Source organism: Canis aureus, chromosome 7 (assembly GCF_053574225.1).
Source record: "Canis aureus isolate CA01 chromosome 7, VMU_Caureus_v.1.0, whole genome shotgun sequence".
NCBI lineage: Eukaryota > Metazoa > Chordata > Mammalia > Carnivora > Canidae > Canis > Canis aureus.
In genome coordinates this window covers 49,676,700-49,702,853 of record NC_135617.1, presented here as the reverse complement: position 1 = coordinate 49,702,853, position 26,154 = coordinate 49,676,700, and the positions used below count along the sequence as shown (strand labels likewise).

Here is a 26,154-nt window from a genome sequence, read left to right as displayed (position 1 = left end):
TAGCTCCTCCTGGCTCACCCCCCCAAAATGGCAAAGAGTACATATCTACATTTCTTTTTTTTTTTCATATCTACATTTCTGATTAATATGAGATTACATGGGGAAGGAATCATCAGGCCACTTATCAATACTTCATTCTAAGACAAAAAAAGCTAAAGCACCTGAAGATATTCAGATTATTCATCAAGTCAGTAAAATAATAAATGGATGGGAGGCTCCTAAGTTGCTATTTAAGTGACTTATTGACTCAATATATCGAATCATATACTCAGGCTTAGGACAGAGTTCCAAAAAACTTTTTAAAACTTAATAGATAGAAGATATTTCATGATAGGGATTTTTCTTTAATCATGTCTCAATGCATGGGCTAATGTTTTGTAAAAAGATAGTAAACTAGTAATTATATCAGGTTAATATCACAATTTATATCAGAGCATTCGCTAAACCTTGGAAAAGTTGAATTAAATATTCAGTTAGGGAATTATGGATTTACATACCTGTGGTACCCATTTGGAGGACACAAAGCTGGTCACTTCTATTACAGACAAGCCAGTTTGGGAAAGTTGATTGATAAATTCAATTTTTATATCTGTAGGAACTATAACCTATGAAAGCATTAAACATTATTTTATAAGTAATTTATATAGAGTCCATTGAACATAAGTAGAAAATTACTTCTCAACAAAAGCAAATCGTATTTAAGATGCGTGAATTTAATACCAATTGAGAACAATCATGTAAACCATGAAACCCATATAAGTCTTTAGGATATTAATAAATATTTTGATTTACCATTCAAAATAAACTATATAAAACTAATATCAAACTACCTTTTCATTCTGTAATCCATCCCTAGGTCCAACTTCTACTATTTTAACATACTCAGGGAGTCCAGATAACTGAGATGTTTCCTGAAATGGAAAATACAAGGCAAGAAAAACAGGTTAGCTATTAGAACATCAAACTTGATTATTTAAAAAGTCAAACATTTACACTTTGTTAAGTAAATTTCTCACCCCAGAAAGCTAAAATGGTAAGAAATCAATACAATGCTATAATTCAAATACTAAGTTTATATTACTGGCAACATGATGTCATTTTTTCTTCTAGTTTAATGATATTTAATCTAATTATGATTAAAATTGAAAAGATTAATTTTAAAACCATAACTATGGGAAAGGTACCATGTATGACCTAAAGTGCAAACTTGTTGAGTAACTGTACATGTGATGGCAAATTTGCTATTGTTAGAATTCATTTAAAAATTATATCTTTTGGGGCACTTGGGTGGCTCAGTCAGTTAGTGTCCTACTCTTGATTTTGGCTCAGGTCATGATCTCAGGTCTTGAGATCAAGCCCTGCATTTGGCTCCATGCTCACCACAGAGTCTGCTTGGCAATCTCTCTCCCTCTGCCTCTCTTGCTTATGCTCACTTGCTCTCTTTCTTGCTTTCACTCTCTCACTCTAACTAAATAAATCTTAAAAAATAAAAATAAAATTACATCTTTGTATTAACAGACTTCTACAGAGCAGAGTCATGATAAAGATGCCACACTCTATACCCTGAACTTGAGTAATGTTACTTTGGTTTTCTGGCCTGTGCCCAAACAGCTGAGACCGGAGAAAAAGATATACTATTTATTTTGTGTCACATAGCACAACCATCACCTAGACATAGCTTACTGAAGGACACAGCCCCTCCATTGGGACTGAAACCCTCAATATTCCACTGGGAACACCTAGCTGTCAGGCCAGTGTTAATACTCTATCTTTTGCTAAAATCTGGAACAGCAGAAGGTTTGGACTCTGGAACCTCTGGCTCTAAACCAAGAACTATGGACACGTCATATTTAGAAAGACATTAGTTTAAAACAGGAAAAATAAGAACAGCCTTTCTAAACATTGTATTGCAGTTAAAATTAGAATAATCTCAATCAAAATCAGCCGGACCTGTACTTCAGAGCTTTTCTCATCTTGCCTTTCTACGGGGATGATGAATGTGGGCTAACCAATATGTATTGTCTCACTCTCTCCTTGTAGCAAACATCAACAAATACTGGGGAGTGGCTGGTTTGGATGCAGGACACAGTCTGTTTCTATGACACAGAAAAATGCTCCCTGGCCCTTTTAGGGTCTATAGGCAATATGAGGTTTTATTGGCATTCAGTGCTAACTCAAGAAAAGAACCAGGATGATCCCTGCTACAATGTTTACACACCAACCTCAGCACTACCATGAAATTGGGCAACAAGCAAAAATTAACCAAAAAGGAAAATATTTCTCATCTCTACATCTTCTGAGTAGGTTGTAATCCCTGCAGCTGGAAGGGTGCAGGATTAAGAAGCAGCCTGGGGTTCCTTGGCTTTAAACTCAGTTTGGGATGGCAATCAAGAAACCATCTCATCTACAGAAGCCATGGTTTCAACCAGGCACTAAATGATAGAGATGGCATGGGAAGGTAGAGTAAATGAAAGTTCACTCTTCTTTCCTATTAACTCTAGTCCTGGGACTGCAGAAACAAAGACACAACTGGCCAATCTTAAACCATGTTTTTTCATTATCGCTGATTGCTTCTTGAAACTACACTTGCAACAGCAATTGGCTTGGAGCATTCATGGAGGAAGAGCACTTCTTTATTCAACAGCAGTGTTTTAAGTACACAAAGAACACAGTGTTTTTTTAAGGTATAACAATATGCTGAATTCAATTCAAGAATTTAAAACCCTCCTCTGCAACATTGTTGTAGAAATAAACTAGAAAAACTAAAGTGTGAACTGCAACCAAATTCAGCCGTCTCAAAGTGTTAGGCAGAAGCTAGATATGAGTGCTGGAGAGAACATCTGGAGGCAGAGTCCCAACCATTGAAGGGGAATGAGAGAGACATGAACTGGAGGCAGGGAGAGTGACAATGAAGCTGCACAATAAATGCCTGGAAGCACAACATCCTGACTTTGTGGCTTCTCAGACCGTAAGGCTGACAGACCAAAGAGCCACAGGTGTGGAACATGCCCTCTCCTCTTCCACCCCTGCCCCAGGGTATCCTCTATACTCATTAAAATGTATTTGCATTGTGGGTAGAGCCCTGCAGGATGGAAAAATCTGGCAGGATGGTTCCTAGTACAAACCTCCAAGGATTAAAAATCCCCCCTCCCAACCTGTGGGAGGAGTTCCCCATTTGATTGGAAGCAGCCCCCATTAGAGACCACCCCACAGCACTTCACAGTCCCTCTCAGACCAGAGAGACCCAATAATATCCAATCCAAGAACAACCTGGGGGCGCTTCCAAGTCCGGGAACCTGCCCACTCTCCTACCTTGGGAGTGTAACTGTGCTTTAATTAACTGCTTTGTGCTTACTACTTTCCTTCTGGAGGTCTATCCAGCACAGATCCCCTAGCAAATCTTCTCATGGGGAACCCAAGGACTGAGACCTCCATTCACACAATGCAGACTTTCTTATTGTAACAAAAGCAATATATGTGCTCACATGATATTATTTTAGATTTCTTCTTGAATATAATACTATTCTTTTGTCTTTCTAGGTTTGTATCTCTATTCCCTCTGCCATGCATCTGAGAAATAAGAAAGTTAAAGTGAAAAAAAAAAAAAAAGAAAGTTAAAGTGTGTTCAGTAAGCTCAAAGAGTTAACAAGTTACCCTTGTTAACAGCAAACCAAATCAATCAACACATACATGAATATATATGATGTGAGAGCCCTCTCTTGGTGATTTCCAGTCTTTTTCTAGGGATTACTATCTCTGTATTGATTTCTCTAAGGAGCTGCAGCAATACATCAACAATGCCTTCAAAAAAATTTCACCTAAATGCTATTCAAGTACATAGAAGTCAGTGATTCAAAACCTATCTCATTACTTTCCCCACCGCATGCCTTTCCGCAGGTATTTCTCCAGAACATGCTATTCTTTACCTTCTCTCTTACCATTTGTATCTACGTGGTCCATTTATTACTGGTTTGACTTTGGCATACACCCACCACCAAGCACAATGCGTAATACTTAGACTGTGCTCAATAATTACCTGTTGATTATATTAGTGAAACTCTTCTCTCACTGGCTTCATTAAAATTGTCATTTTTTTTCTCAGCCTTTCTGTTGCTATAACTTCCCTAAAAAGTCTTGCTAATCTTGATTTTCCAGGATTAAAATCTTTCAGCATCCAACAGACCTTCAGAGAGATCTATCAGCTTAAAGTGAAATGATTCATGACAAGCCTCTCATCTTCTACCACACTCTCCTTTCATGCATTCTCTGAATTTAGCCATGATAAAATCATGTCTTCTACACCTTCATGTCTGTACACATGAAGTTTCTGTTGGTTTGGAAATTCCTTCTGTCCTTAGGAAAAACTTTCCACCAAACCCATTTCTCTTCTTCATGGGCGTAGACCTGGACTGCATTTCTCCCCTACATAAGAATTATTTCTGAACAAATTCCAACCAAGGGAATATAAAGATGAATGATATGTACTACTTTTAGGGTTGGTCCATGGAAATATTCCATGCATATCCCTCCATGCTCCTTCCCCTTTGGCCAGCTTAATGCAGAGGAATATGGCAAACTTGAAAGCTGACAAAGACAAAAAAAAAAAAAAAAAAAAATTGAAAGAGCCTCCATCTCTGAATCACTGCTTAAATAAGAATCCCAAGCCAATAAGAAGCAGTTAATTTATGCTTTATATAGACAAAATAAGTGTCAACTCTCCTACACCATTTACATTAGAAGTATATCCTTATAGTTACCAATTATGAAGAATGGGGCAGTTGTAAGCTAACTAGCAAGGCCTGCCAAAGATGCTGGTGGAAAGCACAAGATTTCTGGGTGAGAGAAAAAAGGCTTGTAACACCAATAGCAGTAGCTAGAGGATCAGGATTTGTGCTAGCTCCCTAATCCCTAACACCCACAGGCAGAGCACACAAACATATGTCTTTGATTTGTCAATCTGTAGATGTTCAAATGGCAGACAAGTAAGCTAGGGCACTGACCATAACCCCAAAGTCAGAAAAAAAAAATTAATAGTCTTTAGTGCTCCTGAGTGGGTAAAGTGACCACACCCATTTTTAGTTCTGTACAGCTCCTACAGAGACTTTACAACTGCAGCAGCCCTGTGGACATCATCAGGTTTTGGCCTAGCCAAAACATCAGCCAGCCAGGCCAAGGCATCAGGAAAAGCACTGTGAACAGGAGGGCACCATTGAATTAGTAACTCTGCTTCAGGCAGTGGGGTGGGCAGCAGAGGGCAGCTGCTACCTTTTTTGTGCAAAGCTGAGACTGCACTGGGGACAGGCTGACTGCTTTCTTGAATATGTCATTTTGATTTGATTAGTGAGGCCTGTTGAGATTGTACTACCTTGTTAGTCAGGGTCCAAGCTGAACTCCCAAAATGGAAACAGGCCAGAGAAGCCTGTTTCTCAAGGCCTCCACTGCTCAGGTGTCCAGTTTCAACTAAAATTCAACAGCAAGAGAATACCTGATTTTCAAAAGATAACTGGTAGCTATGTCAGGGCAGGGAGAGGTCCAAAATCCTAACCAGCACCTCCAGGTGGAGGCTGCCTGACTGTGTTAAAAGTTCCAATTTGTAAAATCACCATCATAGGGACATGCAGTTCTTCCTATTTGAGATGATCTCCTCTGGCACTTACAGGACCAACAATTATAGTCATATCACTCATCAATTATTGCTATATGTTCAGATGTGTAATCGACAACAGTACACTGAATTGACCCAAAAGGTTACTTGGGTTCTCTTTTCCCACTGTGAACACTGCCCAAACCCCATCAGTTGAAACAAGACTCCCCACTGTCATGGTACTGAATAGGATGATGACTTTGATGCCTTTATATGATAGCCATAAACATTTGAGTATTCATTCCCTCTCCCCAAAGTTTCTCAGTATGTATGGGAAACTATGCACTAAAAACCATCTTTTTTCTTAAAGCAGATGGAAGAAGAAGGTTGGGAATGATCTGGGGGCACAGAGGGAGAGATCAGTTCTATATCAATAAGGCACATTTCCTCCCAATTTGGGGTAGCTTAGTAGCTCCTTACCAGCTCAATCAGATGAACTTGCGATATCTGGAAACCACACAAGCCCTACATTACACATAAAAATCATTATTACTATCACTGCTGATTTTAACCTAGGGAACCCCTGAACCCAGCATCAGGGAAACCAATGCAAATATAACTGCATTGGTTTCCAGCAGGATAATGGGATTTGTTCCCTTTGGCTGACATGGACTGGACTTGCACATGATCCATCATCAAGATAACATCTCTAAGTCCTCATCCAGTCACAAGATATTGGCTAAGGGAGTTTTACAAAGTGGCAAGGCTGTCTATAAAATTCATTTAGAATTCTTTGGCTCCCTTCTCATTCTCCTCTATGTTGCCTTTCGGCACTATAAACACAACCTGGGGCAGTTTGATCCTCCATACTAGTCAATGACTGACTCATCTATGGCTCCTCACAGGAGTTTGTCTATCCCAGCCAAATCTCCCCAAGAGGGCCAAAGTTTCTGTATAGCAGCCAGGATTCACAGACTTAGAGACCTTTTGCTGTCATCTCCAATTATATCTAACTTTGGCAGACAGACAGCAGGACAGGCTAAGCTGTAAGAAGGTCCGGTTACTGCTATTCCTCTATCACAAGCATTACTTACCCCACCCCCTCAACTCCCAACTGAACTAAAGTTTTTTATGATTTACCTGGGTTCTTTCTGTAACATTGGCCAAATTTATTCCTTCTATACTCCTACTAACTGTTGACAGAAAGAGGGAAGAAAACCTTCAGCCCACATAGTGTTGATCTTAGTGCTAGTTGTTACAATAGGTGGACCTGAGACTGACTGCCAGATGGCCAAGGAGGCTCCCCTGTCCCTAGGAAAGTTAGCATAACCAAGACACTACTCAGCCCTTGAATCTGCTTCCTTTATACCAGACAGCCACCATCTTCCCAATTTCTTATCATTAACATACAATAAAACAGACCATATTTTGCTCAATTGACTATAAAATCTGGTCAATATATCTGTTAACAATTTCCACTGACTTCCTTCAAATACCTTTAATCCATCAGAAAAGTTCTCATTCTTCCTCTTTCAGGAAGTCGTGCCTTCCTCTCTATACCATTCTTATTAACAATCTGTCACAACCTGTGAAGGACTAAGATTTTACCCTACATTCTAGCTCATAAGCAACCCTGCCACAGATTATGGGTGCTGGCAGAAGATATGCAGCTCTTGAATCAGAGACAAAGGCTTTATTGTTCACATTAATAGCAGTAGTCAGAGCAACAACATTTCTTCACACTGGTTCTCTGAGTATGACAGGAGCTGTGCTTGGGGAACCTGAGTGTTTCATAATGGGCAGTTAGCATGCCTGTCCTTTGCTCTATTTCCCAAGTTGCTTACTAGACAAACACCTTGAAAAGATATTTCCAAAGAAAATTAATCAATGCCTTGCTAATAAGTCATACAGAAATGCAAGAGATCCATAAAGAATTGCTGCTCAACATCTTTATTACCTCAATTAATACTCAGCAACAAACTCTTATTATCTAAGATTCAATTAGTCATCTACTCAAGACTCTTATGAGCTCCCCAAATAGAATTCATGAATTTCATTTCTATGATCCCAGAGAGACTTATCTTAAAATAGGTCTTTAAATTACCACTTTGCCTATTTTGCATTTTTTATTATAAACCTTCAAAGTCATCAGGGGCACCTGGGTGGCTCCATCAGTTAAGCATCCACTCTTGATCTCAGTACAGGTCTTGATCTCAAAGTTGTGAGTTCAAGCCCCATGTTGGGCTCCACGCTGGGTGTGGAGCCTACTTAAAACAAAAACAAAACCAAAGATCCCTTCAGAGTCATCAGAATGGACACATACTAAACACTTGAATATTGTCCGTTAAATGGATTAATAAGCTTACATCTAAAATTTAGAAAAGGTGGGCCCTCCATTTATTCAATATATATCAGCAATATTATTATAGTTATTGGATATATAGAAATGAATCAATAAAACAAACAAACCCCTGCCCATAACAAGCTTATACTTTAGTGGCATAGGGCTCTGCATGCTACCTTCGGGGGGGGGGATGGAGGGGAGGCAGTGTAGCCATGGCAATTTTTTCTTTACAGTGAATTTATGAGAGTTGATAAATGACTTATAGACTTATAGTTCTAAGGAATTGAGGGTTTTTTTTTTTTTTAAGTGTGTAGAAGTTAGCTACATAGTCTTTGAACAGGTCTAAAGTCTGAATTTATTTTTATAGCATTAAAAGCTCTATGTTACTGAGCTCAGTGTATCCTGTTGAATGTGGAGTAGTGGAGGATACTAGTGAAAAACAAAAGCTGTATTATCCAGAACAAGGCTTTCAAAAAGCCATGTTATATGGCTGAATGTATGCCCACATTTGGTATCAGATTTCTAATGGTTCACTTTCATAGAACAACAAAAGCAATACTATCTTGCATTTACACGTTGCTGTATTATTCCAAAGCACTTTTCTATCTACATTTCATCTGTGAAGCTACCCTTTGAGGTAGGCAGAACTGAAAGAGAGATTAAGTGACTTTCTAAGGTTACCCAACTAAGTTCTCTGGCTCCTTTTCTAGTTTTCTTTAGGATGAGATTAAATATACCACAAACTATTGAGCTTAAGGTTGAGAAATAATGAACCATTCTTTTATGCAGAACATAAATGGGCTGCTTTACTCACATTTTCAATCTTACATAAAATTAAATGGAAGGCATATTTTGATGGGAGTTTCTCTGAAATCTTAATGAGGTGTGTGCATGTATTTATTTTTTATATTTATACATAAAATATATCTGGGTGGCTTCTGTATATACAATCAACCCCCCTGATGGTGATAGATGATTCCTTACTATTCACTCTACAAATACTGCTTTTTTCTCCCCTCTAAGAAAACACCGTAGAAATTTCCTGACAGATTTTTATATGTTCCACTCACTTCATTTCCTGAGGAGTAATTTTATGTGTAAATAAAGTCTTTATAATATTGACATATCCTGTTTCATAGCCAGTATTCTTCCCACGGAGAACTGCTATGCCAGCCAAATCAAATGCTCCCACTACACAGATGAGAAGTCTGAATCAAGAAATTGTAGGATTTTCTTCTGAAACTAAACTGAACTTTTTAAGGGAGCATTAATTGTCCACTTTTCCAAAAGAATCTAGTTTTTTCATCTCATTTTAAATATGCACAAAGTCCATTTTGTAGTAACATTAAAACCTCCACATTCTCATATTTGTTCTTAGATATTTCCCTTTTAACCTAACATAGTCAGAAACACATAAAGCATTATCACTGATTAAATAGATATGTACGGAAACCTTGGCCCTCTGGAGCAATCTAAAGACATTTTCTCTCCAGTGCCTTTCTAGGATGAAGGGATGAATCAACAAAGCTGATATTTGAAACCCTTCTCTCAGAATATCCATGTCCCAAAGTTGACTCAAAAGCAATCTCTGGCAGTTTAAGAATTTACTTGTAATGAGGTAAAAATAAGTTTGTAATGTACTATTAAGTCACTTCAAATTTTATGAACAATATATCTTAATTTACAAAATCAAAAGGTAAAGAAGGTATCCACTTACCTTTTAATAATTTTTGACAGCCAAAAGGAAAAGGGGAATGTGTGCAGGACTTTGTTCCCAATTGCATTGGGTCAATGTTTAACAGAGATTAAAAACAAGCTCTAAAAATGTGAACAGGGATCCCTGGGTGGCGCAGTGGTTTAGCGCCTGCCTTTGGCCCAGGGCGTGATCCTGGAGACCCGGGATCGAATCCCACGTCAGGCTCCCGGTGCATGGAGCTTGCTTCTCCCTCTGCCTGTGTCTCTGCCTCTCTCTCTCTCTGTGACTATCATAAATAAATAAAAATTAAAAAAATAATAATAAAAAAAAAATAAAAAAATAAAAATGTGAACACTCTTCTCTATGTATGCATACTAATATTTGTTCTAGGTACTAAATGGAAAACTAATGCTGGGTGTCACTGTAGATATAAAGCATAATTAAATATGAATTCCTTCTGGGAATATGTAAATTTTATGAGCACTTAAATAAGAGCAGTTACAAAAAAGCAGAATATTATGCAAGACTATCTGCCAATACAGCAGATTGAAATATAGAATGATGGACAGCATAAGATCTAAATTTATTAAAAATTTTAAAATGAGGGGGGGTGCCTGGGTGGCTTAGTTAAGTGCCTGCCTTTGGCTTAGGTCATGATCCCCAGAAGGTAGAGCCCTGCACTGGACTCCCTGCTCAGTGGGGAGCCTGCTTTCCTCTCTCCCCTCGACCTTTGCTCATGCTCTCTCTCTCAACAAAATCTTAAAAAAAATTTTTTTGAATGAGGCTCCTAACACTTGTATCACTAAAGTTCATTTCCCTGTTAAATAAATTCCATTTTTAAAAGTGTCTTGACCCTACCACCCAGTGATTACACTACTGGTTATTTACCCAAAGGATAAAAACAGTGATCTGAAGGGGCACCCACACCCCACTGTTTATAGCAGCAATGTCCATAATAGCCAAATTATGGAAAGGACCCAGATGTCCATCAACAAAGGAATGGATAAAGATGGTATGTGTGTGTGTGATGGAATATTACTCAGCCATCAAAAAGATGAAATCTTTCCATTTGCAATGATGTGGATGGAACTAGAGGATACTATGCCAAGCAAAATACGTCAGTCAGAGACAATTATCATGACTTCATTCATGTGTGGAATTTAAGAAACAAAATAAGCACAGGGGAGGGACAGAAAAATAAGATGAAATCAGAGAGACAAGCCATAAGAGACTCCTAACTATGGGAAACAAACAGAGTTGCTGGAAGGGAGGCAGGTGGGGGGATGGCTTAATTAGGTAATGGGCATTAAGGAGGTCACATAATGTAATGAGCACTGAGTGTGATACATAACTGATGAGTCACTAAGCTCTATCTTTGAAACAAATTATATACTATATGTTAATTAATTGAATTTAAATAAAATTAAATTTAAAAATAAAGTGTCTTGAGTAGAGCACCTGGGTGACTCAGTCAGTTAAGTGGCTGACTCTTGGTTTTGGCTCAGGTCATGATCTCAGGGTCCTGGGATGGAGCCCTGAATCAGGCTCTGTACTCAGTAGGGAGTCTGCTTGTAGGTTCTCTTTCTCTTCCTCTGCCCCTTCCCCTGCTTTCACTCTCTCTCTCTCAAATAAATCTTTAAAAATAAATAAATAAAAGTGTCTGGAGCAATAAATATATACACACATATTTAATAGGTATTCATTATAATGCCTTAATAAAATCATAACTATTATAAATTAATATAAAATCATAACTATTATAAATTAGTGTATGATTGAAAATACAGAATATTAACATAATTAAGTTCATGAAACATGAATGGAAATCAATAGAAATAAAAGTGAGATGAAACATAAGGAGAAACAAATTGAAGAAATCAAGAATAGTCCTTTTTAATGCGAGAATTCTATAATCTGTCCAGTGAATATATTAAGATGATTTTAAAAGAATTAAAAAAGAAAAACTTCAATGTATGGATACATTGCATGAGATCTTGCATACACAGCTATGCTTCTTTAAGTGGTGGCTATTATTTACATTATTTAGCTTAAGAAATGATTTATTCTTGGGATGCCTGGGTGGCTCATCGGTTGAGCGTCTGCCTTTGTTTGGCTCAGGATGTGATCCCGGAGTCCTGGGATCAAGTCTCACATTGGGCTCCCTGCATGGGGCCTGCTTCTCCCTCTGCCTGTGTCTCTGCCTCTCTCTCTCTCTGTGTCTCTCATGAATAAATAAATAAAATCTTTTTTAAAAAATCATGGCTTTAAAAAATGATTTATTCTTGCACTTATGGCAATTTAATAAAATAAACTTTATGAAAAATTAGCCAACATCATCTATAGCTTTTTCATTACTATTATCATTATCACAGTATTAAAGTTTAAAACAGTAATAAAAGTGTTCATTAGAAAGCCAAGAGAAAACGTTGGACTTGCAATATTTTAAGTATGGAAAGTTAGCTTTTCCTTAATGTCTTTGCTAATATATAAAAATATATTTTACATATATATTATTATTACATATATATATTACATATATATATATTATTTAACCACTAAGATTGTTTTTAGCTCCTACAAATCCAAAAAGCAGCCATATTGATTGAAAATGTATACACACACACACACATACACACTTAGAAAAACTCCAACTCCCAGGAAAAAAATGTGATATGTCATCTAATACACCAAGTTTCATCATGGAAATATTTTTTTAGGAAGACAAATTTCTTTTTTTTTTTCTGTGTTTTTAAAATTTTTTATCTAATCTTGTACATGTAATGATACTTTATTGCAGTTTTAATTTATATTCCCAATGACCAATTAATTGAGCATTTTTTTCATATTGGCCATTTGGATATTCTCTTCCATGGCATGCATGTCCAAGCTTTTGCCCACTGAGGAAGAAGTGTATCTGTCTCTTCTTTCTTCTTTCCTTCTTTTCTTTCTTCCCTTCCTTCCCTCCCCTTCCCTCAAAGTTATGCTGGCTTCATAAAATGAATTGAGAGGTGTCTCTTTTGGGATCCCTGGGTGGCACAGCAGTTTGGTGCCTGCCTTTGGCCCAGGGTGCGATCCTGGAGACCCGGGATCGAATCCCACGTCGGGCTCCCGGTGCATGGAGCCTGCTTCTCCCTCTGCCTCTCTCTCTCTCTCTGTGTGACTATCATAAATAAATTTTTAAAAAATTAAAAAAAAAAAAGAGAAGTGTCTCTTTCCTATTTTCTGAAAGAGCTTGTTTAAAATTGGCAGATTTTTCTAAAATTTTTTTAATAATAAATTTATTTTTTATTGGTGTTCAATTTGCCAACAAACAGAATAACACCCAGTGCTCATCCCATCAAGTGGCCCCCTCAGTGCCCGTGATCCATTCACCCCCACCCCCCGCCCTCCTCCCCTTCCACCACCCCTAGTTCGCTTCCCAGAGTTAGGAGAAGAAATGTGTGGGAAATATCAGAAAGGGAGACAGAACATAAAGGAAGACAAATTTCTGAAAACAGTAGCTTATAATAGAATACACAACTATCTATGTTAAACTAGCTATACAAGCAGCATGACCTTATAGCCACAAAGTTTAGGAAAACTATTGGAATACATAATTTTGTCAAAGTTTTAAAGTTCATACACCCAAGCTGGTATAGCAGTGTTTTTGCTGCAGAAACTTGCCTTATTACTAAGGCAAGTTGTGGCTAAGAAGCCACAACTCATTGTTCTAAATAGTTATTTAATTTTGGGTTTCCATTATCATTCGCAAAAAGCAATTAATTACATTGCTTTACATTACTTTTTGTTTTGCCATGTTGGTTGGATAACAATGGCAAACTATGAAATCACATCAGAGAGGTCCTATGAGTTCTCAGCTTTATGATACTCTTTATTAAGCACAAGAAGACTAGAGAATCCATTCAAACTTTAAATAAAATTTTTCAGATCTTAACGAAGCCCCTTTATCAAAATATTCTACTAGGTAATATGTATTTTCTTTTTTAAAGATTATTTATTTATTTATTAGATACACACAGAGAGAGAGAGAGAAAGGCAAAGACACAGGCAGAGGGAGAAGCAAGCTCCATGCAGGGAGCCTGATGTGGGACTCCAGGACCCAAGGATCACACCCTGGGCCGAAGGCAGGCACTAAACTGCTGAGCCACCCAGGGATCCCCAGTATGTATTTTCTGATTGGCAAAAACCAAAATCCCTGAGAATACACCAAAAATTCTTTGAAAATAAAACACTAATGACTTATGGTGTCTCTTATCTCATGACATGTTAACAGTTTTTTGGTATCTGTGAGTGATGAATTGTTGAGTGTTATATGTGGCAGAACAAGAGACAGAGATAATGAAATTAGGTAGAATCTAGGTCTTTGGAAATTTTGCTATTATTAATGCATGTTTTGGTGTGCTCATAAGCTATCCCTTTCAGGACCAAGACAATCCTAGAAGCTGCAGTTCTGGCACCTGACGACATTTCATTTAGCCTTTTTTCAGGGACTGCCTCAACTAAAGAAAGCCACCTTACCCATAGTTAGATCTCTGATCATCCAATGAGTGGTTAATACAGGAACTGCCCACTCCCTCTGATGTAAGGCAGTGAATGGAACTCCAAAGGACCTTACCAGCCCCAGAGACCTGGGTGGGATGGAGACCTTTGGTGTCACACTGCAGTTACACCTCTCCTCTGCCTACTCCTACTTGTTCCACTTCTCACAGGTACTAAGTCAAAAGTACCAAATTTCTGCACACAAGTATTCCTCCAAGAACCTGTTTACCCTTTTCCTCTATGGCCATTTTCCAGTCTCTGAATATATAAATTGAAATAGACATATTTGGGAGTTTTAATAGCTTCCACACTTTTGTCACTTGACCTGTAATATAAATACTACTAGAGCAGGGAAAGGCAAGTGGAAGCTTCTGAGATTCTGAAACTGTCCACTCTTCTCATTTCCTGTTCAGCTGAAATAACAAAATAGTAAAAGAAAAGAAAAGAAAAGGAAAAGGAAAAGGAAAGAAAAGAGAAAAGAAAGAAAAGAAAAGAAAAGAAAAGAAAGAAAAGAAAAGAAAAGAAAAGAAAAGAAAAGAAAGAAACGAAAAGAAAAGAAAAGAAAAGAAAAGAAAAGAAAAGAAAAGAAAAGAAAAGAAAGAAAAGAAGGGAAAATAAAAGAAGTACACTGGGTGAACTGAGAGAAATGGCAGAGATTATTGCCAATACATATTTAAAGAATATAGGAAGAATACAGTGGTGATAGCCTCATCATAACCCACTTTAATCCCCAGTACCACCTCTACTAAAACCAGAAGGATAATAAGATTTTGAAGGATGACAATGGACTTCTACAAACTCAACCCCAAATGTAACTTCTGTATCTGTTGTAATATATTTGCAAAAATAAATGAACATTGCCTCAGGTACATGTAGGTAGCCATTGATTGGACAGATGTGCTCTTTTGTATACCTGATAGAAGAGCATAAACAACTCCCACTTGTTTGGGATAAATAAGAGTAAACATTTGTAGAATTCTCTCAGGACTATACTAATTCTCCTACCATGTATCCTAATGTATTTAAAGGGACCTGAACTATCTGGACATTCTGCAGAACATCACATTGATCCACTATAGCAATGAGTGAAGTTCTCACAGTATGAAAGGATACTCCAAATATATTAAAAAATTATAGAAGTAATTCATGGAACTTTGATTTTTTTTTAACTCAGACCTCTCAACAAAACAAAACAAAAGTGCTTAACATTCAGTATAGAATTAAAAGTGCCAAGAAGTCTGATCAATACAATAGCAACCCTGTCTCTATAGGGCATATACTGACCCAAAATGCCAAGCATACTACCACTCCTCTAATTCAGACAGAGGGCAGGAAACAGTAATAAAACATGGCAGTCTTTCACACTGAGTCCAGGTATGGGCTCCTAGGCCTTCTCAATGTAGCTATCTACTTTAGTATCTGCTATCTATGTAGATACCAGTTCCAGTTATCTATTGCTAATGATTGTACCTAACAGACAAGGCCAAAATCTATTTGTGATGTTCAGTATGGTGTTAGTGTTCTTACTACTGTTAACCTTAAATAAAATAAAACTGCCAGTTATTTTACCAGAAAAAAAAAAAAAGTGTTTATTCAGAAATAGCAGAGAAAAGCAATTTGGGACAAGCAGGCTAAGAACAAAACCATAGGCAAGTCAGGAGAACAAAGGTGAGGAATATTCTTTTATAAAGGAACATTTGGGGAGGCTGTTATAAACAAAAACTCCACTGGTGTAAAGTAGGAGTTCAAAGTACAGTGGCTTTTCACTGGCTGATCTGTGATAGCCTCTCATTGGCCAGGCTGTTTCAGGAGAGGGATAGAAGAGAAAAACCTTGCTTTCTTCTGCTGGCCTAGTAAACTAGTATCAATCTACAAAGATAAATCTCGTCTTGTTGTGTTTGCAATTGACAAGGAGTGATAGAACATGAGTGCCACCCCTTCTGGCCTCCCAGCTCCGTATTAGTAGTTTCTTTTCATTAATTTTCATATTATTATGTATCTTAATATTTAGAGATAAGAGGTTAATATCCAAAATAAATATAGAACTTATAAACCTCAACACCAAAAGTAGTAATAATCCAATTAAAAATGGGCAGAGGACCTGAATAGACATTTTTCCAAAGAAAACAGACAATGGCCAACAGATACATGAAATGATGCTTAGTATTACTATCATCAGGGAAACACAAATGAAACCACAATGAGGTATGCCCTTATACCTGTTAGAAGCACTATAATGAAAAAGTCAAGATAACATGTGATGGCAAGGATGTAGGGAGAAAAGGAACCCCCATGCACTGTTGGTGGGAATGTAAACTGGCACAGCCACTGTGAAGAACAGTATAAAGGCTCCTCAAAAAGTCAGAAATACCACATGGGCCAGTAATACTGCAGGATATTTACCCAAAGAAAATGAAAATATTAACTCAAAGAGATATAAGCATCTTTCTGTTTACTGCAACATTTACAGTGGCCAAGATACGGAAGCAACATAAGTGTCGCTCAGTGGACAAATGGATAAAGATGTGGTACACACATACACAAACAGAAATATAACTCTGCCATAGAAAGGAGAAGATCTTACCATTTGCAACAACAAGGATAGACCTAGAGGATATTATGCTAAGTGAAATAAGTCAGAGAAAGGCAAATATTATGCAATTTCACCCATATGCAGAATCTAAATAACAGACAAAAAGCAGAAACAGACTCCTAAATACAGAGAACAAACTGATGGTTGCCAGAGGGGAAGGAGGTGTGAGGATGGGCAAAATGGGTGAAGGCAAGTGGGATGTTACAGGCGTCCAGTTATGGAACAAATAGGTGAAAGGGAAAAGTACAGCAAAGGGAATATAGTCAATGGTATCGTTAATAGTGTTGTATGGTGACAGATGGGAGCTACACTTATGGTGAGCACAGCATAATGTATATAGATTTGTTGAATCACTAGGTTGTACACCTGATACTAACATAATGTGTGTCAACAATAGTTTGATTAAAAAATAATAAAACAAAGCATTGGCAAAGCATTGAGAAAACACGTGAAATAAAACAAAGATCATAACAGCTATGAAGATTTGTGGGAAAGCCGTGCTCCATACTGTACACATAATGGCCATTAGACAAATAAAAGGCACACGCAGTCATGTTTTGTTCATTCACTTAATTCTAACTGGGTAGCTAATGCTAGAAATTGGTCAAAGAAAGCCATTTGGATATAGAAATCAATTCTCGTGGTTTTACCCTAGTTAAAACTTTCCTAAAATAAATCATTATTCTAGTACCTTTGTTTCTAATACTACTACTAAAGCAAATCCTAGGAGGCTTTTAAAAAGCACAGTGCAAGGGCCATCTTATGTGGTAGTGAAACTCTGGAGACAAAAAACCTGGCTCTACCAGGTACTTGATGCACAAACCTAGCTCTACTACATATTTGGATGCACAAACTTGAGGAAATAATTTGATTACTATTCCTCGTTACCCTCCTTTTAAAGTGGGAATGTGACTCTCCTCTGAGCCAAGCAGTCCTTGGCTTATAAGTATATTGTGAAGATTGAATATGAATATAAAGCATTTAACTTAGTGAAGAGTTAATACTTGATCAATGTTTATCATGTGCCTTTAAGACTAACACAAAGACTTGAATATTTTAAAAGAATAGCTTAAAATTATTCCACTATCACTTTAAAATATACCAATTTGTTTAAAATTTACAATGAAAGGAATCATTGTAAATAGCAGAGCTACTGTAATTCTAGCCACAATCAAAATAATACATGGAAATTATTCAAGGTCTTTCAACAAGGAGCTCAGAACACTTTGGAGACATTATCCTATTCTGGAGCCTGCCAACAATTTTATCCACCTCCAGTGCTGACACCATCGACTCCACCCATCCTGTTCCACTTGGCAATGTCAACCTCAGTTTGAACCTTTGAGAGGCAACAGAAGGGCACTCAATTAAGAGGGTAAATAAGAGCTCATATTCAAAATCTGGCTGAAGAATGCCTTAAATGAACATAGGAGTCACAGTTACTTACTTGTTGGAAATGTCCTCCTGGAAAAAAATATGAATTTAAAAAGCAAATTAAATAATTAATAATTCTGATTGGCATCATATGCTCAAGGCAAGAGTAACAAAAAAAGGCCCATAATCCTCTCTACAAGCTAGATTTTAATTTTTTTCTTCCTTTCAACATCAAAGGAAGGTACGGAGGATCTAAATTTTTTTTAAAAAAGAAGAATGACAACAACAAGAAGAACAATGTAGATCTTTTTGTGTAATGAAGCATCAGATGCATTGAGTCATTGGGTCAGAATGAAGCTGACCCATACTCTTGAGCATAGGCTCATAATGCTTTCAAGCAACCCAGTTACTCATTTTGTCATCACTCTCAGAGTACACTAATTATTATAACTGCCACTATAGGAAATGGAATACAAAAGCTTCCTGAGTGCAAAATTTATCAGAATTTTCAGAAATCTCATCATTTGCGATATTCAAAATATATAGAGAATAAAATATACTGAAACATTCAAAACAGTGGAAGGAGACTTAGATAATTTCGAAAAAGTTAAACCAATGCACGTGACCCTTTGAGGCATGGAGTCCAGAGCAGGACCCTAAGGGTGGTTATGTCTAAAACTGAGACTTCTTTGTTCCTCTACAATCTGTCCTCCTAAAAGCTTCCACATCTCAGTAAATGACATATTTTTCTTTTTAAACTGCTTCTGTAAGACTGAACATGTGTGCCCTCACAAATTCTCAATGTGACTGTTGAAACCCAATCCTCAATGTGATAATAGTTGGAGGCAGGGCTTCTGGGAGATGATTATGTCATAACAGTGGACACCTCATGAATGAGATTAGTGCCCTTATAAAAGAGACCCTGAAGAGCTCTCACTATACTTCCACCATGTGAGGACACAAGAAGGAAGTAAATTCTCGCCAGACACTGAATCAGCCATCCCCCTGATATTGGGAACTCCCATTATCAAGAACTGAGAAATAAATTAGTTGTGTATAAGCCCCCCAATTTATAGTATTCTATTATAGTGACCCCAATAGATTAAGGTAACAGCTAAAGCCTACACGTGGACTCATCCTTGATTCCTCTCTTCTTCATGTGCCCTCTATCAGGTCAGTCAGCAAACCATATTCTATCTTTGAAATAATCATCTCTCACCTGGATTACTGGAAGAGCACTGTAGGCTGCCTCTTCACATCTACTCTTGCCACCCCCTCTGGAAGACAGCAACCGTACTAACTCGTTTAAAACATAAAACCAATCACATAATTCCTCTGGTTCAATAACCTCCATGATTTCCCATTTCCCTTAGAGAAAAATTCAAAGTTTTTACCATGGCTTTTGAGGCCTCCAAGATGTTGTACCTTATTACTTTCCTGAGCTCCTCTACCATTCCTCCTTCACTCCTGCTCCAACCACAATGAATTCCTTGCAATCTCTTGAACACTTCCCCTGCTGGACTGCTCTTCCCCCCATGTAGCTCTGTGACTCACTTCCTCTTTTTTTCATGTCTCTATTCTTTATAAAGCCAATATGGGAAAAAACAACAACAACAACTAAAGTCTTCTTCACCATCTTATTGCCCTTAATCTTTATTATTCTTCTAGGATTCATCACCACCTAGCATATTGTGTGTATATCTATTTAATTATCTATTGTCTGTCTCTTCCCATTAGACTAAGAGTCCCTTGAGCGTATGGACTCATTTAAGTTCACTGCTGTATCCCAGCTCTCTGAATTGAGTCTGGCACATGGAACATGCTCAGTAAACACTTATGGAATAAATAAATGGATAGGATTTATTAAATCAGAGTTTATACAAGTTAGTCACATAATAAAGGGTGTTCACACTCATTATGACTTAGAAAACCAACAAAAATTCACTGTATGTAGTGCTTTCTTCTAGTCTTTGGATGACAACTGGAATCATTATTTGCACATGAACTGTCTAAGGAAAGCTTTCAAAAACACAGAAGTTGCATGTGGTAAAGAAGCTTCAACTAAACGAAGTTAGGTCACACATCTGGACCACTGCTATTCTTAGAATGTCCTGTGGTCTAAAGGAATATAGATGTTTCTGTTGTACAGATTCTCCTGAGCAGGGTGGGATAGAGTTGAAATTTTCTACTGGTATTAGTGGCTATGATAGAGACCAAGATATATCCGGTCTTGACCCTGAGGGTCTAAACACCTACCAGTATGCAGGTATGCAGAATCTTTGGGGGGAGGGGCCCCTATATTAAAGTAGAAGAATTGTGATCATTGCTATCAGCATCAATTACCAAGGGCTCTGTAGGATTCTGTGACTAGTAAGCTGGACTTTCTTTTATCCATTCATCGGATAAAGCATGGCATACATACTGCAGTGAACACAAGAGGCAAAAGACTCCTTCATGGAGTTTGCAGACAACAGCAAAAAATAAAATAAAATAAATAAATATGAGTGTTACAAAGAAATCAATGAGGGAAATGGAAGAGGAATTTGGAGGACAGGAGACATGTTGCAAGTTTACCTAAGAAGGTGTACTTTGAGAAAAGAATAGAAGGAGGTGATGGGACTGAAAGCCAAGTTATACAGAGGTCTTGTGAAAGGACCTTCTAACAGCTTGTGCCACATTCTCTGAGTTGACTGGGGGGAAATGTATCCGGTGTGTTAACTGTTATAGGAAGAGCTAGAAGGCCTGTGTTAAGTGGAGAAGAATGAGCAAAAAGTAAAAACAAGTAATAAAGGAAAATAAAGGGTTTGACAGTATAGAGGGCGCCTAGGTAAAGACTTATTCCCAGTCTTTCAAAATCTGCTTCCTCATTTAACTCCTTCCCACCTTCACTGTGAACTCCAGTGCTGCCCTGTCTGGAGCTTCAAACCTCAAGCCAGGCTGGAGCAGAACTCCATTAGGTTACCTGGCTGTACCTCCTGCTTCCTGAGGACACTTGTCCACAGCAACCCCAGCCCTGCATTCAGTAATTTCTAGACTGCTTCTCTCTCTGACTTCTCATCTGTCTCTGCTTTCTAACATACTGACTTTTCCTGGCCCTAATTCTAATTAAAACTTATGTTTTGTTTCCTTGGGGCTCTGAATGCAACTGATGAGGTTTGCTACCGGCTTTATTACACTTTCCTTTCCAGGTGGCCAATTTCATTTTAGAGACACTCTATCTTAAACCCCAGAGGTGTCTCTAATGTTGGAAATGTGAGCCGGCTAGTGAGGGGTGGTCTGTGGCGGCTGAATTTCTGATCCTTCTTAAATCACATCATGTGTGTATTTGTTCATTCCATGTACGCCGAAATCTAGCCCTGCTTAAATGTTCTCCATATATTGGGAAGTAGGGGGAATACTCAATAAATTATGTTGCCTAAATAGAGTACAGCTGGTAAGCACACAGTACTTAAATGTGCTCCATGTACTTAAGACTACGCCTAATTCATTCCACAGAGTCTTACTCTCAAGCTGAACAAGTGAGCAACAGGATACTTAGACAAAAGTTTAACCTGCTGGGGTCAATCTAAAACACCCTGCCTTTCCAGAATTCAGGTAGAACCTACCCAGAAAACTCAGTTCTGTTTCAGACTTCATTTAAACAGACAAAAAAAAAAAAAGTAAAAAGGGTCAATTTTATAATGTAATAGGTAGAGGATGACCTTACAAAGAACAGGGTTTCTGTAATTTTTATTTAACACAAGAATTAACAGAAATAGGTGGAATATGAGGATGAAATTTTCTTAAAGTCAGGACTGTTAAAAAGCTTGAAGGGTTATTCATGGATGACTACAATAAGACACTCTGAAATATAAGGTAGCCATTACATTCCTTTTTGTTTGAAGTGGTCCTGGTTTATACCTGTTGTCCTAGGGTAATTAAAATTACTCCCTTTTACCCTCATTGTACTCAACTATGGATCATAAGTTACTTGACCATCTCACTTAAATTTCCTACATTAATTTACTTTGAAGGAATACAGACTTAATTTCACTATATATCCCTTCTACCCCTATCATAATAAAGTTTTCATAGTGACAGGTAAGATCCCTGTCTCTGCCCCTATCACTTTCAGTCTATGTTACTATGATAACCAAGAATAATCACAAATAAGCAAAGCCATTCCATCAAGAATGCTTTAATCCCAATACCTGGACTGTCCTAGAAAGTGAGCCTTTTCCAGTGCCTATATTTATATAAACAGAACTGGCAATGAAAAAAAGACTTGTCCTCAACACTACTTCCTCCAAACCTGCTTCTTGATTTTTTAAAAAATTTTCTATCTTGCAATGGATCCACCATCCTAGAACTATCCCAACATTCGAAATCTCACTAAAAGTGAGATTCCTGACCATGGAATCTGTCAGGACTATGATCTTGGTTATCAATGTTCCATCTTTACCCTGAGATAACCCAGAATAAATTTTGGGTAGGCAAATACTCCCAGACCTTTCACCTAGTAATGGAACCAACCCTATTCAGAAATGAACTCGATTTTTGTTTTTAATGATAAATATGAGCCTTTTGTGGAAAAATAAACCATCTCCTACCATTAGAAGGGGTTCAGAACAAGCTTCCCCAAAATGCAGAATACAGATTATTTTGAGCGGAAGACAATCAAGGCCCTTAAAGACAGAGCTTTTTACCTCCCTGTTAACTGCTTCTAAGAATTCACATAGAGGTCCTGGGTCTAGAAGGAAGCTATTATCAGAGATTAACTATGAAGAATATAAGCTAGGAATGGTAAACTGAAGAGAGCTTGGCAGGACCTGTTCATTCAAATATCTATATCCTACTATCTCTGCATGTCATGACAAACATTTGTTTACCAACCTTTTGTTACTCCCAGCTTCCTGTGAATTATCCTTCTTCCCTTTAAAACTTCAGACCCCTACCCTCTTCTGTTGGTCTCAGGATGACATATAAACCTAATTGCCTGTCTCTGAGCCTCTTGTGTCTTTGAAATGAAATTACATTTTTCTCCTATTAATCTGTCTCTGGTCAGTTTAATTAATACACCAGTCCTATCCTTCCTAAATCCACCCCCCCTAAAAAAATACCTAGAAAGAGAATGAAAATTTTTCTGTGCCTACAAGTGACCTTCAGCAGGCTAGACACTGTTCACTCCGGGACTTTTGTAGCTGAGAGATCCTAGGACTTTTGACAAACACCAGCAGAGGTAAGAATTCTTCCCATGTCAGTCTCCCCAGTCTCTACCTGCAGGATCTAATGGGAACAAGAGTAGTGAGAGTCCTTTTTCCTTTTTTAAATTTGGATTACCAGGAAAAAATACTGTTTAAACTAGTTTCTTAGGTATAACTCTGCCAAAATTTGGTATGAGTATTCTTATTTTCTATTGATTCCTTTCTCCCAGAGATAGTCATTTTGTTTTATGTCCTGAGAGCTTGGCTTTAAAACCAGAGAATATTCTTGCTAGTCTCCACCAACCAAAAGATATACGTATCAGTGTGAAACCAGAAGAGCCAAATAGGATGTGGATCTGATAAGAAAAACAAGACTTAGTCCAACTTGAGCTGGACTGGGTCCAGGGTGAGGTGGCATTCCCTTTGTCCAATTGTGCCAGCTCTCAGGGGGAGTTTGTCATAAAAGGTCTCAGTCCATAAAGGATCTTGGTCATCTCAATCTTCAGTGTGTTGTTAGTGCTGGCAAAGTCCTATTCCAGAAGCACCTGGCCAGGGTCGCAGATTAGCAGGACTATGACTGGAGGCAACTCATATTCTTATGAGACACTATAGACCACTTGCACTATACCTTTCTAACCAGTGTGACAAGAAAGGTTTTTTGCTTTCTTAGACTAACCCTGGAAGTGAACTTTCTGGACTTTTGTGAGGGCTACATCTTTTGTACTCTCATTTGGGATGGCTTTTGCAGAAACGCTTATTGGTTTGAGTCACTATTAAGACTATAAGATCCTACTCCTCAATGGCTAAATGATAGATCCTTTGAATTTGCTATATTTGAAAGAAAAACATTTTAAGAGTACTCATCCTAAGTAATTGTCTTATTGATACCTATGGAAAGGTATGGAAAGACCAAATTAAAAAGAGGACACAGAGGATTATAATGGCTAATCTTAGGGATGCTCTTAAGAACAGAAATTAGACTTATAATAAAAATGAGGGTCCACATTAACCCGATGTTAATTTCCCTTCTTTAAAAACTACCCCATTTGTCTCCTCAGCAAATTCCCAGACCCTCCTGCAAATAATAAGGAAATGTATCAGCTAGAAGTGAATGTACAGAGGTTAATAGAAGCAGTACTGGAAGTTTTCACCCTACAGTGAATGGGTCTAAGGCTGAACTGTGAATTCAGAAAGGAGAGTTGTTGAATGTTTTATACAGACTTTCCTAACCTCCTGGGGTTGACGAGACTCTGAGGAATTTTCTGGTAAATTGCTAACTTAAATAGCTAAGGGAAATTAAAATTAATGAAAAATCTTGCCAAATTCTGGCAGATATTGGAATCTGCTGAGGGGACCTTAGGAAAACTGGCAGAAGCCAGCTACAAGCAAAGATTCTTGCCAGATTCAGCTCTTTTGCATCTCTGTCTATGCGGCCCAGAGTCCAGAGAGGAAAATAAAATAGGACATCTCTTCCTTTCCAAATCCAGACCTATTGGTTATTGATCCTTTCTGTCTCAGAGGTAGGTATTGCCTTCTTGTTTGTCCTATTTTGTGCCCTGAGAATCTGGGTTGGCTTTCCATCTGGCTGGACTATGCAGGTTGTCAGTTCTTTCTTTTGGTTATCCTTATGAATGATTCCAGATCTTGTGACGATATCTTCTGCACCTTCCTTAAGGACACCTCTTGGGTCCACAGAGTTGTTTAGTACTACCAGAAATATTTACCATTTGTCCCAGCTGAAATATGACAAGATATTTGAAAGGACTTAATAACTCTGATTAGAAATCTTGGCCACATTGGAAGCTGATATTCATAGCCTAGTATTCTTTTTAGACCTTCTGCTCTAAGCTTAATGTGTCCAGAGGAAAAGGAAAACATTCCAATGTAGGTGGATGGATAGGTCAAATCTTTATTATCCAGAATATTCCCCAGTTCTTTGAGGAATTAAAAGCAACTGTCCTTATCTAAAAAATCTTTGAAAAACCAGAAATGCAGCTCCAGGCACAACACACAGGCCACTAATCCTTTTTTCACTAATCCCAAAACCTCCCCTATATATCTCAAAAGACTTCTAAGTACTGTAAAAATTCTGGCCTTAGGGGAGGAAGAGTCCTTCTAAGAGGAACTTGCATTCTTTCACTGTGCCTTTGAAATGTAAATGTTTTACCTCACCTTCCCTGGGAATTCTTAATTAGGTCATTACTTTAAAATGCCAACTTCAGAAAGGTATGTTTCAAAAGAAAGAGAAAAGTTTATTTGAACCTTAGGGGGAAAAAAAAAAAGTCGCCTTATGTGCCTTCTGCACAAATATCTATTCCATGGTTAAAATTTTAGAATGGAAACTATGAGGTCTGTGCTTGTCTTTATGATCATGACTGTCTATATATGTGTATTGTTGATGTGTGGTATCTTCTAACTCTGGATGGTACTGCCAAAATTAATTTTAAAAAGGACTTAAATTTTACCTATGTAATCAAGCCGCTAAAATTGAATTGTTACTATAAGTATATTTAAAATAAGCTTTATTATCAACAGTATACTTATGTAAAACTGGAATTTAATTTTCTTTCATCTACTAAGAAGACAGGTTTCTTGAACTACTGGACTGACCTTGAGAAGACAGTGTAAAAGGATCTTCTTTACCTTTAATATACCTAGAAAACAAAAATTTTGACAATTTGTCTTATAAAAATAGCTTTCTGTTATCAAGTCTTTGATTACTCAAGAAAACTGAGTTTTCTCTATTAAAAAAGCAAAGTTTTATGGATTTTGTTTTAGGGTTTTTTTTTAAACTATTTTATGTATTTGCCTTTGAAGTCTTTGTCACTATGGCTAAATAGA

General features: G+C 37.6%; 1 protein-coding gene across 9 annotated transcripts in view; it reads right to left on the bottom strand.

Annotated features, from left to right (window-relative positions):
* Positions 1-26,154, bottom strand: part of HMGCLL1 (3-hydroxy-3-methylglutaryl-CoA lyase like 1) — a 199,049-nt gene that overhangs the window by 149,936 nt on the left and 22,959 nt on the right. For 4 of the 9 annotated variants that reach the window (XM_077903581.1, XM_077903584.1, XM_077903583.1 and 1 more), the window contains exons 2-3: positions 831-911; positions 498-605 (exon numbers count right to left, since the gene is read on the bottom strand). The exons of 1 other annotated variant lie outside the window; for it this stretch is intronic. In XM_077903581.1, coding sequence (XP_077759707.1) covers positions 498-605; positions 831-911 — 189 coding nt within the window. Of the gene's footprint in view, positions 1-497; positions 606-830; positions 912-9,645; positions 9,721-25,923; positions 25,945-26,154 lie in introns of those variants that run through there. 4 more of the 9 variants (XM_077903588.1, XM_077903586.1, XM_077903587.1 and 1 more) reach the window with 4 other exon arrangements.